The 13863-nt window shown below is 40.6% G+C and overlaps 1 protein-coding gene across 1 annotated transcript in view; it reads right to left on the bottom strand.

Moving 5' to 3' along the window:
* The window catches only part of arhgef9a (Cdc42 guanine nucleotide exchange factor (GEF) 9a), a 212393-nt gene extending 200660 nt beyond the window's left edge, over window positions 1–11733 (bottom strand). The window contains exons 1-2 of the mRNA XM_067996679.1: window positions 11387–11733; window positions 7216–7360 (exon numbers count right to left, since the gene is read on the bottom strand). Of these exons, the coding sequence (XP_067852780.1) occupies window positions 7216–7360; window positions 11387–11638 (397 nt within the window). The 5' untranslated portion in view covers window positions 11639–11733. The remainder of the gene's footprint in view (window positions 1–7215; window positions 7361–11386) is intronic.
* Window positions 11734–13863: the final 2130 nt, after the last annotated feature.

The raw sequence follows: 13863 nt of genomic DNA, 5'->3' as shown, positions 1-13863 counted from the left end.
TTAGCTGCCCAATGAGCAGAGCTCAACATGTGTCACATCAGACCTACACAGAACTCCTTTATTGCTTAGTTCAGTGCAAAGTGCAGTTGGCAACATAACCTGGAACCGACAACCATACATCAAGCTCTACAGTTATTGTTAGGTATCTATAGCAGCCAAAGTGACTTCACAAAGCAATTTTGATTGATTTTCTTCCTATTTTAGAAAGAAACAACTTTTTTTAAAGTACTACTTAAGTATTTTAAAGCCACCAGTGCGATCACAAGATCAGGAGATAATTACAGATAAGTAGATAAATCACCAGGCCCAGATGACATGCATCCCAGGCTGTTAAGAGAAACAAAGGAGGAAATAGCAGAGGGTCTGACCATCATTTCCCAATCCTCTCTGGCTATAGGTGTGGTGCTGGAGGATTGGAGGATTGCTAACATTGTACCATTGTTTAAAAAGGGAGAATGGCATAGACCGAGTAATTACAAACCAGTCAGCCTAACCTCGGTAGTGGAAAAATTATTGGAAAAAATTCTGAGGGACAGTATTAATCATCATTTAGAAAGGCACAGGTTAATCAAGGGCAGTCAGCATAGATTTGTTAAGGGCAGGTCATGTCTGACCAACCGGATTGAATTTTTTGAGGAGGTAACAAAGAGGGTCGATGAGAGTAGCGTGTTTGATGTAGTCTACATGTATTTTAGCAAGGCTTTTGACAAGGTCCCACATGGCAGACAGGTCAGAAAAGTAAAAGCCCATGGGATCCAAGGGAAAGTGGCAAGTTGGATCCAAAATTGGCTCAGTGGCAGGAAGCAAAGGGTAATGGTTGACGGGTGTTTTTGTGACTAGAAGGCTGTTTCCAGTAGGGTTCTGCAGGGATCAGTACTAAGTCCATTGCTTTTTGTAGTACATATCAATGATTTAGACTTAAATGTAGGGGGCATGATTAAGAAGTTTGCAGATGATACAAAAGTTGGCCATGTGGTTGATAGTGTGGAGGAAAGCTGTAGACTGCAGGGAGGTATCAATGGACTGGTCAGGTGGGCAGAAAAGTGACAAATGGAATTCAATCTGGAGAAGTATGAGGTAATGCATTTGGGGAGGGCAAACAAGGCAAAGGAATACACAATAAATGGTAGGATACTAAGAGGTGTAGAGGAACAGAGGGACCTTTTAGTGCATGTCCACAGATCCCTGAAGGCAGCAGGACAGATAGATAAGGTGGTTAAGAAGGCATATGGAATATTTTCCTTTATTAGCTGAGGCATAGAATAAAAGAGGAGGGAAGTTATTCTAGAACTGTATAAAATACTAGTTAGTCCACAGCTAGAGTGCTGCGTTCAGTTCTGGTCACCACATTACAGGAAAGATGTGGTTGCACTAGAGGTGATACAGAGGAGATTTATGAAGATGTTACCTGGACTGGAGAATTTTAGCCATGAGGAGAGATTGGATAGGCTGAGGTTGTTTTCTTTGGAACAGAGGAGGCTGAGGGGAGATTTAATTGAGATGTATAAAATTATGAGGGGCCTAGATAGAGTGGATAGGAAGGACCTAATTCTCTTAGCAGAGAGGCCAAAAACTACCATTTAAAGTAATTGGTAGAAGGATTAGAGGGGAGTTGAGGAGAAATGTTTTCACCCAGAGGGTGGTGGGGGTCTGGAACTCATTGCCTGAAAGAGTGGTAGAGGCATAAACCCTCATCACATTTAAAAAGTACTTAACTATGCACTTAAAGTGTCGTAGCCTACACGGCTACGGACCAAGAATTGGCAAGTGGGATTAGGCTGGATGGCTCTTTTTCGGCCGGCACAGAAATGATGGGCCAAATGGTCTCCTTCTGTGCCATAAATTTCTATGATTCTATGATGAGGTATGCCATTCAGCCCATCTTAATTCAGCCATCTGGAGCTATCCTGATGGTCCCCAATTGTACTATCCAATTGTTTCTTAAATGATTTCAGGATTTTTGTTTCTACCACTCTTACCTGGAAACTTATTCCACATGTTGATCATTTCCTGATATCGGTCTTAAAATTACTCTTTCTGGTTTGAACTTGTGGTCGTTAGTGCTACTTTCATAATTTAATTTAAAGTAATATTCTGAGTTAACTTTTTCTATACCCTTAACAATCTTACATACTCCAGTCACCTCCTTTGCAGGCTGAAAAGCCCAAATTTCTCCAGTCTTTTCTCATAACTGTGGCCTGTAAGACTGGAAATCAGCCTCATAGCTGCTCTGTGCATTGCCTCAAGTGCTTGAATGTCTCTCTTGTTTCTTGGTTACCAGAACTGGATGCAGTATTTAAGGTACAATCTGACTAGAACACTATAAATTTTGATTACTGCCTCTTCTGACTTATAGTCCACTGTTTATCTTGCATCCATTTTGAATATGAACATCATATTAGCATAAATATCTGCACTCGTTAGCTGACCATAACTCACTAGTTATTGTCTCCACCATTCAGCAATCAGCTTCACTTGATGTGATGTTTATCATAAGAACAGGAGTAGGTCATTTGGCTCATAGAATGTTTACAGGACAGAAGGAGGCCATTGAGCCCATTGAGCCCTTGCCAGCTCTTTGTAAGAACAATCCAGTTAGTCCCATTCCCCCGCTCTTTCCCTGTAGCCCTGCAAATTTTTTCCCTTCAAGTATTTATCCAATTCCTTTTTGAAAGAAACGATTGAATCTGCTTCTACCACCCTTTCAGGCAGCGCATTCCAGATCATAACTACTCGCTGCCTAAAAAAGTTTTTCCTCATTTTGCCTTTGGTTCTTTTGCCAATCACCTTAAGTCTATGTCCCCTGGTTCTTGACCCTTCTGCCAATGGGAACAGTTTCTCTTTATTTACTTTATCTAAACCCTTCATGATTTTGAACACTTCTATCAAATCTCCTCTTAATCTTCTCTGCTCTAAGGAGAACAACCCCAGCTTCTCCAGTCTATCCACGTAACTGAAGTCCTTCGTCCCTGGAACCATTCTAGTAAATCTTTTTGCACCCTCTCTAAGGCCTTCACATCCTTCCTAACGTGCAGAGTCCAGAATTGAACACAATACTCCAGTTGTGGCTGAACCAGTGTTTTATAACTTCCTTGTTTTTATCCTTTATGCCTCTATTCATAAAGCCCAGGATCCCATATTCTTTTTCAACCTGCCCTGCCACCATCAAAGATTTGTGCACATATACCCCCAGGTCTCTCTGTTCCTGCACCCCCTTTAGAATTGTACCATTTAATTTATGTTGCCTCACTTCGTTCTTCCTGCCAAAATGTATCACTTCACACTTCTAGGAACATAGGAATACAGGAACAGGAGTAGGCCATTCAGCCCCTCGAGCCTGCTCCGCCATTTGATAAGATCATGACTGATCTGTGATCTAACTCCATATACCTGCCTTTGGCCCATATCCCTTAACACCTTTGGTTGCCAAAAAGCTATCTATCTCACATTTAAATTTAGCAATTGAGCTAGGATCAATTGCCGTTTGCGGAAGAGAGTTCCAAACTTCTACTACCCTTTGTGTTTAGAAATGTTTTCTAATCTTGCTCCTGAAAGATCTGGCTCTAATTTTTAGACTGTGCCCCCTACTCCTAGAATCCCCAACCAGCGGAATTAGTTTCTCTCTATCCACCCTATCTGTTCCCCTTAATATCTTATAAACTTCGATCAGATCACCCCTTAACCTTCAAAACTCTAGAGAATACAACCCCAATTTGTGTAATCTCTCCTTGTAACTTAACCCTTGAAGTCCAGGTATCATTCTAGTAAACCTACGCTGCACTCCCTCCAAGGCCAATATGTCCTTCCGAAGGTGCGGTGCCCAGAACTGCTCACAGTACTCCAGGTGCGGTCTAACCAGGGTTTTGTATAGCTGCAGCATAACTTCTGCCCCCTTGTACTCCAGTCCTCTAGATATAAAGGCCAGCATTCCAATAGCCTTACTGATTATTTTCTGCACCTGTTCATGACACTTCAATGATCCATGTACCTGAACCCCTAAGTCCCTTTGGACATCCACTGTTTTTAACTTTTTACCATTTAGAAAGTACCCTGTTCTATCCTTTTTTGATCCAAAGTGGATGACCTCACATTTGTCTACATTGAATTCCATTTGCCACAGTTTTGCCCATTCACCTAATCTATCAATATCCCTTTGTAATTTTATGTTTTCATCTACACTGCTTACAATGCCACCAATCTTTGTGTCATCGGCAAACTTAGATATGAGACTTTCTATGCCTTCATCTAAGTCGTTAATAAATATTGTGAATAATTGAGGCCCCAAGACAGATCCGTGCGGGACTCCACTAGTCACATCCTGCCAATGTGAGTACCTACCCATTATCCCTACTCTCTGATGCCTTTCGCTCAGCCAACTTCCTAACCAAGTCCATACTTTTCCCTCGAGTCCATGGGCTTCTATCTTAGCTAACAGTCTCTTATGTGGGACCTTATCAAATGCCTTCTGGAAGTCCATATAAATAACATCCATTGACATTCCCCTGTCCACTACTTTAGTCACCTCTTCAAAAAATTCAACCAGGTTTGTCAGGCACGACCTACCTTTCACAAATCCATGCTGGCTCTCTCTGATTAACTGGAAATTCTCAAGGTGTTCAGTCACCCTATCCTTAATTATAGACTCCAGCATTTCCCCACAACAGATGTTAGGCTAACTGATCTATAATTCCCTGGTTTCCCTCTCTCTCCTTTCTTAAAAAGCAGAGTGACATGTGACATTTTCCAATCCAGAGGGACAGTTCCTGAATCTAGAGAACTTTGAAAGATTATTGTTAGGGCATCTGCAATGTGCTCACCTACTTCCTTTAAAACCCTAGGTTAAATTGCGTTAAATTGCATCTGCCATGTGTCCGCCCATTCCACCAGCCTGTTTATGTCCTCTTGAAGTCTATCACTATCCTCCTCACTGTTTACTACACTTCCAAGTTTTGTGTAATCTGCAAATTTTGAAATTGTGCCCTGTACACCCAAGTCCAAGTCATTAATGTATATAAAAAAAAAGCAGTGGTCCTAGTACCGACCCTGGGGAACACCATTCTATACCTTCCTCTAGTCTGAAAAAAAATTGTTCACCACTACTCTCTGTTTCCTGTCTCTTAGCCAATTTCACATCCATGCTGCCACAGCCCCTTCTATTCCATGGGCTACAACTTTGCTGACAAGCCTATTATGTGGCACTTAATCAAACATCTTTTGAAAGTCCATATACACAACATCAACCACATTGCCCTCATCAACCCTCTCTGTTGCCTCATCAAAAAACTCAATCAAGTTAGTTGAATACGATTTGCCTTTAACAAATCCGTGCTGGCTTTCCTTTATTAATCCACACTTGTCCAAGTGACTATTAATTTTGTCCTGAATTATCGTTTCCAAAAGCTTCCCCACCACCGAGGTTAAACTGACTGGCCTGCAGTTGCCGGGTTTATCCTGACATTCTTTTTTGAGCAAGGGTGTAACATTTACAATTATCCAGTCCTCTGGCACAACCCCCATATCTAAGGAGGATTGGGAGATTATGGTCAGCACCTCTGCAATTTCCATCCTTACTTCCCTCAGCAACCTAGGATGCATCGCATCCAGACCATGTGACTCATCCACTTAAAGTACAGCCAGCCTTTCTAAGACCACCTCTTTATCAATTTTAGCCCATCCAGTATCTCAACTACCTCCTCTTTTACTGTGACTTTGGCAGCATCTTCTTCCTTGGTAAAGACAGATGCAAAGTACTCATTTAGTACCTCAGCTATGCCCTCTGCCTACATGCATAGATTTCCTTTTTGGTGCCTCATTGAGCTTTCCCAACCAGTTTGTTAGCCATGGCAGCTCTTTATCTTTTTAATCCCAATTCCTTGCACTCTCTCCATCCCTTAATGCCTTACTTCCCAATTAACCATCTATCTCCCTTTTAAACACCTCAATTAACTGTGGCCTTCTGGGGTAGTGTGTTCCACATTCATAAGCTTTTTTATAAAGAAGGTTTTTCTAAATTCAATTTTACCAGGTTTAACTTGAATTCTAAAATTATATCCCTTTGTAAATTTCCTGCTAGAATAAAGAATTATTCCCTGTCTACTCTCAATTCCTTCATCATTTTAAACATCAAATCAGATTATCCCTTACCATCCTTCTCTCCAACAACAATCAACATTTATACAGTCCCTTAAATATAGAAGATGTTCCACATATGTTTTTCTACCCACTGTGTAAAACAAAGTAAAAGGATTAAAGGTACGGAAGCTGAACCATGGTAGGAGAGTTAGGAGAAGACACTGAAAGGTTGATTGAAAAGGTGGGTTTTGAGAACGTTTTTAACACTGGAGAGAGAAGTGGAGAGGTGAAGGGGTTTAGAGTGCGAATTCCAAAGAATAGGTCTTTGCCACAAATTATGGCAGAAAGGGGAATGCACAAAGGCGAGATTCAGAGGGCCAAAGAATACAGGAGGGCACATAAGGCTGGAAGAGCTGCAAAGATGAGGCGGCGGCAGTATGGGGAGTGGAGGGGTGCGTGCGGGGGTGAGGGGTGGCCATGAAGGGTTTTAAGATGAGGACAAGAATTCTAAATTCAACACTTTCAGAGATCAATGTAGGTCAGCAAAGATGGGGAAGATGGTCGAATAGGATTGAATGTGAGTCTGGATATTGACAGTGGAGTTCATGAAGGTTGAAGATATGCTGAATTAGTTATCTCAGTTAGGGCAAAAATAAGGGTACTACAAATTAGCCAGAGTTCCTGCTCCTCATCATGATCTAATGATCACAGCTGGTCTGTGATTGTGTGAACACAGGGGAGAATGAATTGGACTTGGTTGTGATGCCATCCACAGTCAAGTGGCTTGATGACACTCGCTACCTAGGCTTCACTTGTGAAGTATGCCTATTTTGGCAAAGTACTCTCAGACTGCTGGTACTCATGGAACCATACCCCAGTGAGAGTCAACATCTTCAGAAGAACAGAGGAGAAACATTTAGTGACAAAAGCACAGTTAATCTAAACATTTAAAGTTTGGGTCTAAAAGTTGATTTAATAGAAGTTGATGGAAATTGACTGTTGCATTGGAGATTTATGTCTGCATTAGAGTGCAATGACCTGGAGTCCAACTATATTTCATATACATGATCTTCATCCTTTGCAGTAACTGTACGATACCTTTTACAAAACAACACTTAAGTTATAAGGAATTTTCTTGCCCACCTGTCACTATTAACATTTGGCTTTTCCACCCAACTTGATCGAGCCCTATCGGTGTGCTCTGAGACAGGAGGAGTGCTCGATTCCTGTGGGACACTGCTCTGAAAGGTGGAACATGGTGCGGTGGTGGTGGACGGCAAGTTGCTGGCTGCAGATTGAAAGAAATAATCAAAAGCACATCTGATGGTATAGAATAATGTCAAAATATGTTGCGAATATCTGATAAATAGAATTTGATAATCGAGATACCCTTCCAGCCCACAGCCAATTGTATTTTCATAGGGAAGATCTGCATATCAGGTGAAGAATCTGAACTGGTTAAATAGCATCCAACTTTATTAACCATTTTGTACTAAGAATGCTACTACAGTATTCAGAAATCCCATTTCATATCTAAGTGAATAGCAATTCAAATCACAGTATGTGAACAAGATGTTTTTTTCCATTGAAATGTAGGCCTGATTTTGGCAAAGAAATACGTATGGACTCAAAAATATGATTTTGCATATGACTCTGAAGAATATCTTAGTCATAATATGTGCTTTATGTGTGTAATTTAACATAATGTGATTAAAATTGTTTTTTTCTCAACCAGGCATGAGGTCTGACACAAGCAGCCAAAATGATGGTTGATTATATAAGCAGGAGTTTTTGATGCATTAGGGATGCTGCTGGCTGTCGGATGTTCAGGGTGCTAGGAAGCAGACATTGTGTGGTCGCTATCAGCAAAGATTAGTAAAATTCACACCGAGAGAAAAAAAAATGTTAAGCCCACTTATCTGTAAATTAGTGAAATATTAAATCTGCTTATATACAATCTTTTACTTTGCCAGTTCCAATCTTCCTACTTCAGCTCTATCCTGTTTGCCCAGTCCAGTTTATTTATAACTCTGCAAAAAATAGAATTGAAATTGTGCTGTGCAATATTAGTGACAAAAGTGTTAATTCAATCATATGAAATTCCTGTGTACACTATTTTAATAATGTTGTTAGCAGACAAAGAAATGTCGTGCAAGCATGTTAATATGGTTGTCACTGATATTGCAGCGTAGTTTCAATTCTATTTATAAAAATTATATTTGCAAAATGAAAAAGTTTTAAGTAACTGTCTCTGAAATCTGTTTATGGCTAAGGAAAGAGTTTATGCAAATATTTGACCCAACTGTGCTTCTGTAATGAAGTGCAAATAGCAATTTAATCACAGTAGGACAATAATTTCCTTTTGTGTACTTGCAATTAGGTGTAATTATCAGCTCTTTCTGGTTTTCTTTTTCCCAAATAGAGAGATGGAGCGGAACTTACAACTTTACACTGGTATAAAATGGGCGGTACCGGATCGGTCATGGCCAGCTGATCCGCTACTGCCCATTTTACACCAAATGAAAAGTAAAATTAGGCGGGGTGTGTAACGGGCGGCCAATCCACTACAGCCCATTTTACTCCCCCACCAAAGTTGAAAGTTCTACCCATGGAGCTCCCCAATGGACTAACGAATAAAGATATGGTACTAAGGCCATACAGACCAAAAGATCCAGGTTAGCTGATCTCAGCCAGAATGGTAGTAAGCATGCTACAATTGGCCTCAGTGTCCCTGGGCTAGGGAGGGGGAAGATCGACCAGGGTTCCCACATCTGATAGCTATGCAGTGACTTCTGCTAGAAGTGCATGCATGGGTGGACATCAGGCAAGGGCATATTCAGGCATGGCTGTGATATTCGCCACTTTTCAGTAGCTTGTTAACATTCACTGTCTGGTTTCACACGTGAAAGCTGGCCACTTGGGTGCAGTAGCAGAGGAACTTTAACCCACAGAAGGGGAGAAATTTGGCAGAACAAGATAGAGATACATAAAGCACCATAATTAATAGTTTGCTTTTACTCCCAAACAGTGTTGCACTGCACCCAAGACTGGAGAGCACTGCTAAAGTAAAATTAATATGGGTGTGTTTGTTTTTACAATAGATTCTGTGAGATGTTCTTTGTTATTATAATGTCTTTTGTATTGTAGTTTCTTATTTCACCCCCCTGTAAACTGTTGCTGCTACAGTGCAGTAGTTAATTTATTTTATGTTAAACTGTATAGATTATTGTGAAAGGCTGTGGCATGTTGCTTTGCAGATGTAGATCTTACTTTATTTTAAACAACAACAACTTGCATTTATATAGCGCCTTTAATGTAATAAAAAGGTCCCAAGGCGCTTCACAGGAGGGTTATCAGACAAAATTTCACACAGAACCACATAAAGAGATATTAGGACAGGTGACCAAAAGCTTGGTCAAAGAGGTAGGTTTAAAGAAGTGACTTAAAGGAGGAGAAAGTGTTGAGAAGCGGAGAGGTTTAGGATGGGAATTCCAGAGCTTAGGGCCTAGGCAGCTGAAGGCACAGCCGGCAATGGTGGAGTGATAAAAATCGGGGATGCACAAGAGGCCAGAATTGGAGGAGCGCAGAGATCTCGGTGGGTTGTGAGCGCCATCAGATAGGGAAGGGGAGGCCATGTAGGGATTTGAACATGAGGATGAGAATTTTAAACAGAGCCTGCTTAAGTCAACAATGAAATTTCTAATTGGGAACGTAATGAAATTTCTGTAATTTTTGTTGTCACATTTGACCCCTCCTTTCCTGAAGATACTAACTCTTGCTGAGTTACGGTCCCATGGATATCAGTAACCATCCGGTACCTCGGCCAAGTAGCGACACTTCATGCATGAACTTAGACAGAGTGCTGGCAAGCTATTAGGAACATAGAAATAGGAGTAGGCTATTCAGCCTCTCGAGCCTGTTCCATCATTCAGGTAGATCATGGCTGATCTGTATCTTAACTCCATCTACCCTTTTTGGTTCCGTAACCCTTAATACCCTTGCCTAACAAAAATCTATCAATCTCAGTTTGGAAATTTTCAATTGACTTAGACTCAACAGGATTTTGGGGGAAGATAGTTCCAGATTTCCACTACCCTGTGTGAAGAAATGCTTCCTGATATCACCCCTGAATGGCTCAGCTCTAATTTTAAGGATATGCCCCCTCAATTAGATCACCCCCTTCATCTTCTATACTCAAAGGAATACATGTCTATGCAACCTGTCCTCATAATTTAACCCTTTTAGCCCCGGTATCATTCTGGTGAATCTGCGCTGCGCCCCCTCCAAGGCCAATATATCCTTCCTGAGGGGCGGTGCCCAGAACTGAATGCAGTACTCTAAATGGGGTCTAAACGAAGCTTTATATAACTGCAGCATAACTTCCACCCCTTTGTATTCCAGCCCCCTTGAGATAAATTATTTAAAATTATTTTTTGTACCTGTCCACTAGCTTTTAGTGATTTCTGTACTTGGACCCCTAAACCTCTCTGCTCCTCCACAGTTCCTAGCTGCTCACCATTTAGAAAATACTCTGATCTATCTTTCTTAGGTCCAAAGTGGAGGACATCACACTTCCAACATGGAGGACATCAATGTCGAGTCTTGTTTGCCCTCATCCCATGTCCACAGAAACGTTCCAGCAAGGGACACCAGATGAAATCGGGAGCAGAAATCCTGGCTGATTTTCCCCCTCCCTAAACCCTGGTGCGCTGAGGCCAATTGTAGCATCCCAACTTCTGCCGTATCTCAGAGCAACTAATTCGGCACAGACCAGGAATCAAATCTGGGAACTTCTGGTCTGTATGAGTTAGCACCACAGTGGTCAGTGTCTTTATTTACTATTAGGTCAGCAGGGGAGATTAAACAAAACTGTAAACTTTCACCACCGTAATTTACTTTTTGTTAAGTATGTTAAAATGCTACAGGAGTGAAATTGTTAATATTTGTACTCAATGCTGAAATTTGTGACCGACTGACTTACCTACAACAAGCACTAGAAAGACACAGATTGTACATTCAGTACATTGTTAGAAAAGTTGTGCAAGACGAAAAATAGAAGTAAATGCATGTCAAGGTGGTTATTAGAGAAGAAATGGAAGCACACCAAGGACAGCGTTTTGCCCAGTGTACATTCTTATTCATGCAGTTAGTTTTAGTCATTTTCTGCTATATTCCAAAAGAAATTCTGCAAGAAGCTGGAACAGAAAAAGCAGCTTGACAATCAAAAAAAAGAAATGACCTTGGATTAGTCTCTCAAACATCCAAGAGCAAGGAGAGTCAGATGAGAACCAGTAGGTAATCAGCTAAATCTTACTTGATGAAGATTGCTCGTCTTCTCACAATGTCCAACGAGAGTTGCTCCATCTATCACGGAGAACGGCCTTTGCCTAACACGTCTGCTTCTGAGCTTTATCTTGGAGGCTGGCGAAGAGTTGCTACAAATTCCAATTCCTGTTCCTGCTGACTCTGCTGGGACTCTGGACCTCATATTGAACTCTGCTACAGCAGGGGAGCCATCTTTTGGCATCACACATTGCCAATTGCAAAGCTGACCACAATCTGACATAGGGCGTGGTAACTTTCCGCAATTTACTTTTGTTTGGCTACTGTTTTTGTCTTCAAATCTTCCATTTTCTTCATCATGAGACAGCCCATCAACTCTCTCCTTTGCAGAGACCTTGTGGGTTTAAATTTCAATCATTTTACTCATATTTCTCCAAACTGTATACCCCAAATATTACATTGGAAAACATAGCTTAATTTAACTCAACCCACTGTACACCCGGAAAGGTTTACAAGTGTTTTTAGCATAGTTCTTTTCTGATTTTCGCTCCTTACTCCTCTTTTCCAGAAGGCAATGATTCATGCTGGAAGATAGTTCAATTTGTGCTGATGACCCTGCACCGCCTTGACCATCTGACTATTCCACATGCGCAATCCTGGAGACTGTTAGCAGCTAATTGTAATTTTGATGGTTTGTGTTTGTGAGACTTATTATCTAAGAGTTATCTTCATGTTTTACTGACATCCATATAGTGTTTGTGTTAATTTAAAATTTACAATCAGAACTGTCCTCTCTCCAGTAACTTCACCGGATCTTTACCACACCCAGGTTACAGATTGTTTTGACAGTAACTGTTTTTTTAGAAATAATGACCACAATCTTATATTCAATTACAATGAGGAAAAATACTCTTTTTCTTTCTCTCAGCTTAATGCACTCTGAAGTTTAACACAAAACAAAGGCTACAATCGTAGTCTTTTTTCTCAAGTGCACAAGCATGTATGGACACACACATGTACACACACACACACACTCACATACACACACACACACACACACACACACAGCCTCACATTTGTCAATTTTTAAAAAAATAGCCTCTCTGTTTAATAAAAACAGCCAATATAAGTTTAACTTGAATAAAGATTTTGAAATTTGTCTTCTAACTTGTCTTCAAATAATTTTTTCAAACTTTTGAACAGAAACTGCTAGAATATTCTATGAATGCAGCTGACTAAACAATACTAATGTATCCTGGAAAATTAGAAACACTGTGCATGCTCAAAATGTGCAACCCAAATTCAAACATCAGTTTGATTGTTATTGTGAAATATCTTTTTCTATGATTCTAAAAAAAATTGCATAAACTTGAATTTTGAACATTAGAAATTTAAGTTGCTGAGAAAAAAATGGCAGTGAAAAAATTGCAGAAAATATCCTGAGCAATTTGTGGGAATCCAGTGGCCCAGATAAATTGAGAGTTGGTGCTGCTAGGGTAAGGGATGTGGTGGTAGGCCTTCCAGCCTAATTGCCCAAACATTCCTCACTGTACCACCTAATTTCAGATGGTATGGCAAAGGAAACTCCAGCCCAACATTTCTTATTTTAAATATAGTTCCCCATACCACAGTCTCCTCAGGTTAGAAATAGATATGATTTTTTTACTTCAACTATCCAATGTCAGATGTTAATGGGTTTAGCCCCATCCCAGGACATGAGCACATAATGAAGGGAGTGCAGTAATGGGGGTGTGCCACTCTTTGGATAAGATGCTAAATTGAGGTCTGTCAGTCAGTTCAGATGGATGTGAAAGATCTCATGACACTGTTGGAAGCAGAGGAGGGAACTCTCCTGGTGTCCTGTCCAATATTCTTTCTTCCCTCAACCAACCAACACCACTGAAAAAAAACAGACTAACAGGTAATTCATCTAATTTTTGTATTAGCTTCCCATGCACAAAATGGCAGCTATGTTTACCTACATAACAAGTCACTGTACTTCAACAGTTTATTGCCTGTGAAGCATAGGGAGACATTTCGCAGTCACAATAAAGTGCTGTTTAAATGCAAATCTTACAACATTAGTAAGAGATTAAATCAACTCATATGTACGGTACTTGCGTATTGTTAGCTGAACACTAGATGGCCCCCTGTAAGCACATTGTAGCAATTACACTTCACTTGTATTTCCTTTGTTAGTCTTTGATGGAAGATTCTACAGAGTCTTATTATTACCACACCAATGCCAGTGGTTATTCGGACATACCACTGGTCTACCTTGTCATTCAAATCATTTTTTAACATTTTGGCATTACGTGGAAAAATCTTTCGCAGAACCTCTAACTGTAGAATTGCTTACCTTCTTCAGCCTTTCCTTTCTCTCACAATTTTAAACCCAAACTTCATCTAAGGACTGATTCCCCCATTAGGCACTCCTCATCAGGGGCTGTGCTGACAAGGAGTGCTGATCGGGTAATCACAGGCTGCATTCTCTGAGTTTCCACCCAT

Source organism: Heptranchias perlo, chromosome 15, assembly GCF_035084215.1.
Source record: "Heptranchias perlo isolate sHepPer1 chromosome 15, sHepPer1.hap1, whole genome shotgun sequence".
Classification (NCBI taxonomy): domain Eukaryota; kingdom Metazoa; phylum Chordata; class Chondrichthyes; order Hexanchiformes; family Hexanchidae; genus Heptranchias; species Heptranchias perlo.
The sequence above is the reverse complement of the archived record's forward strand: the minus strand, read 5'-3'. Positions and strand labels throughout refer to the sequence as shown.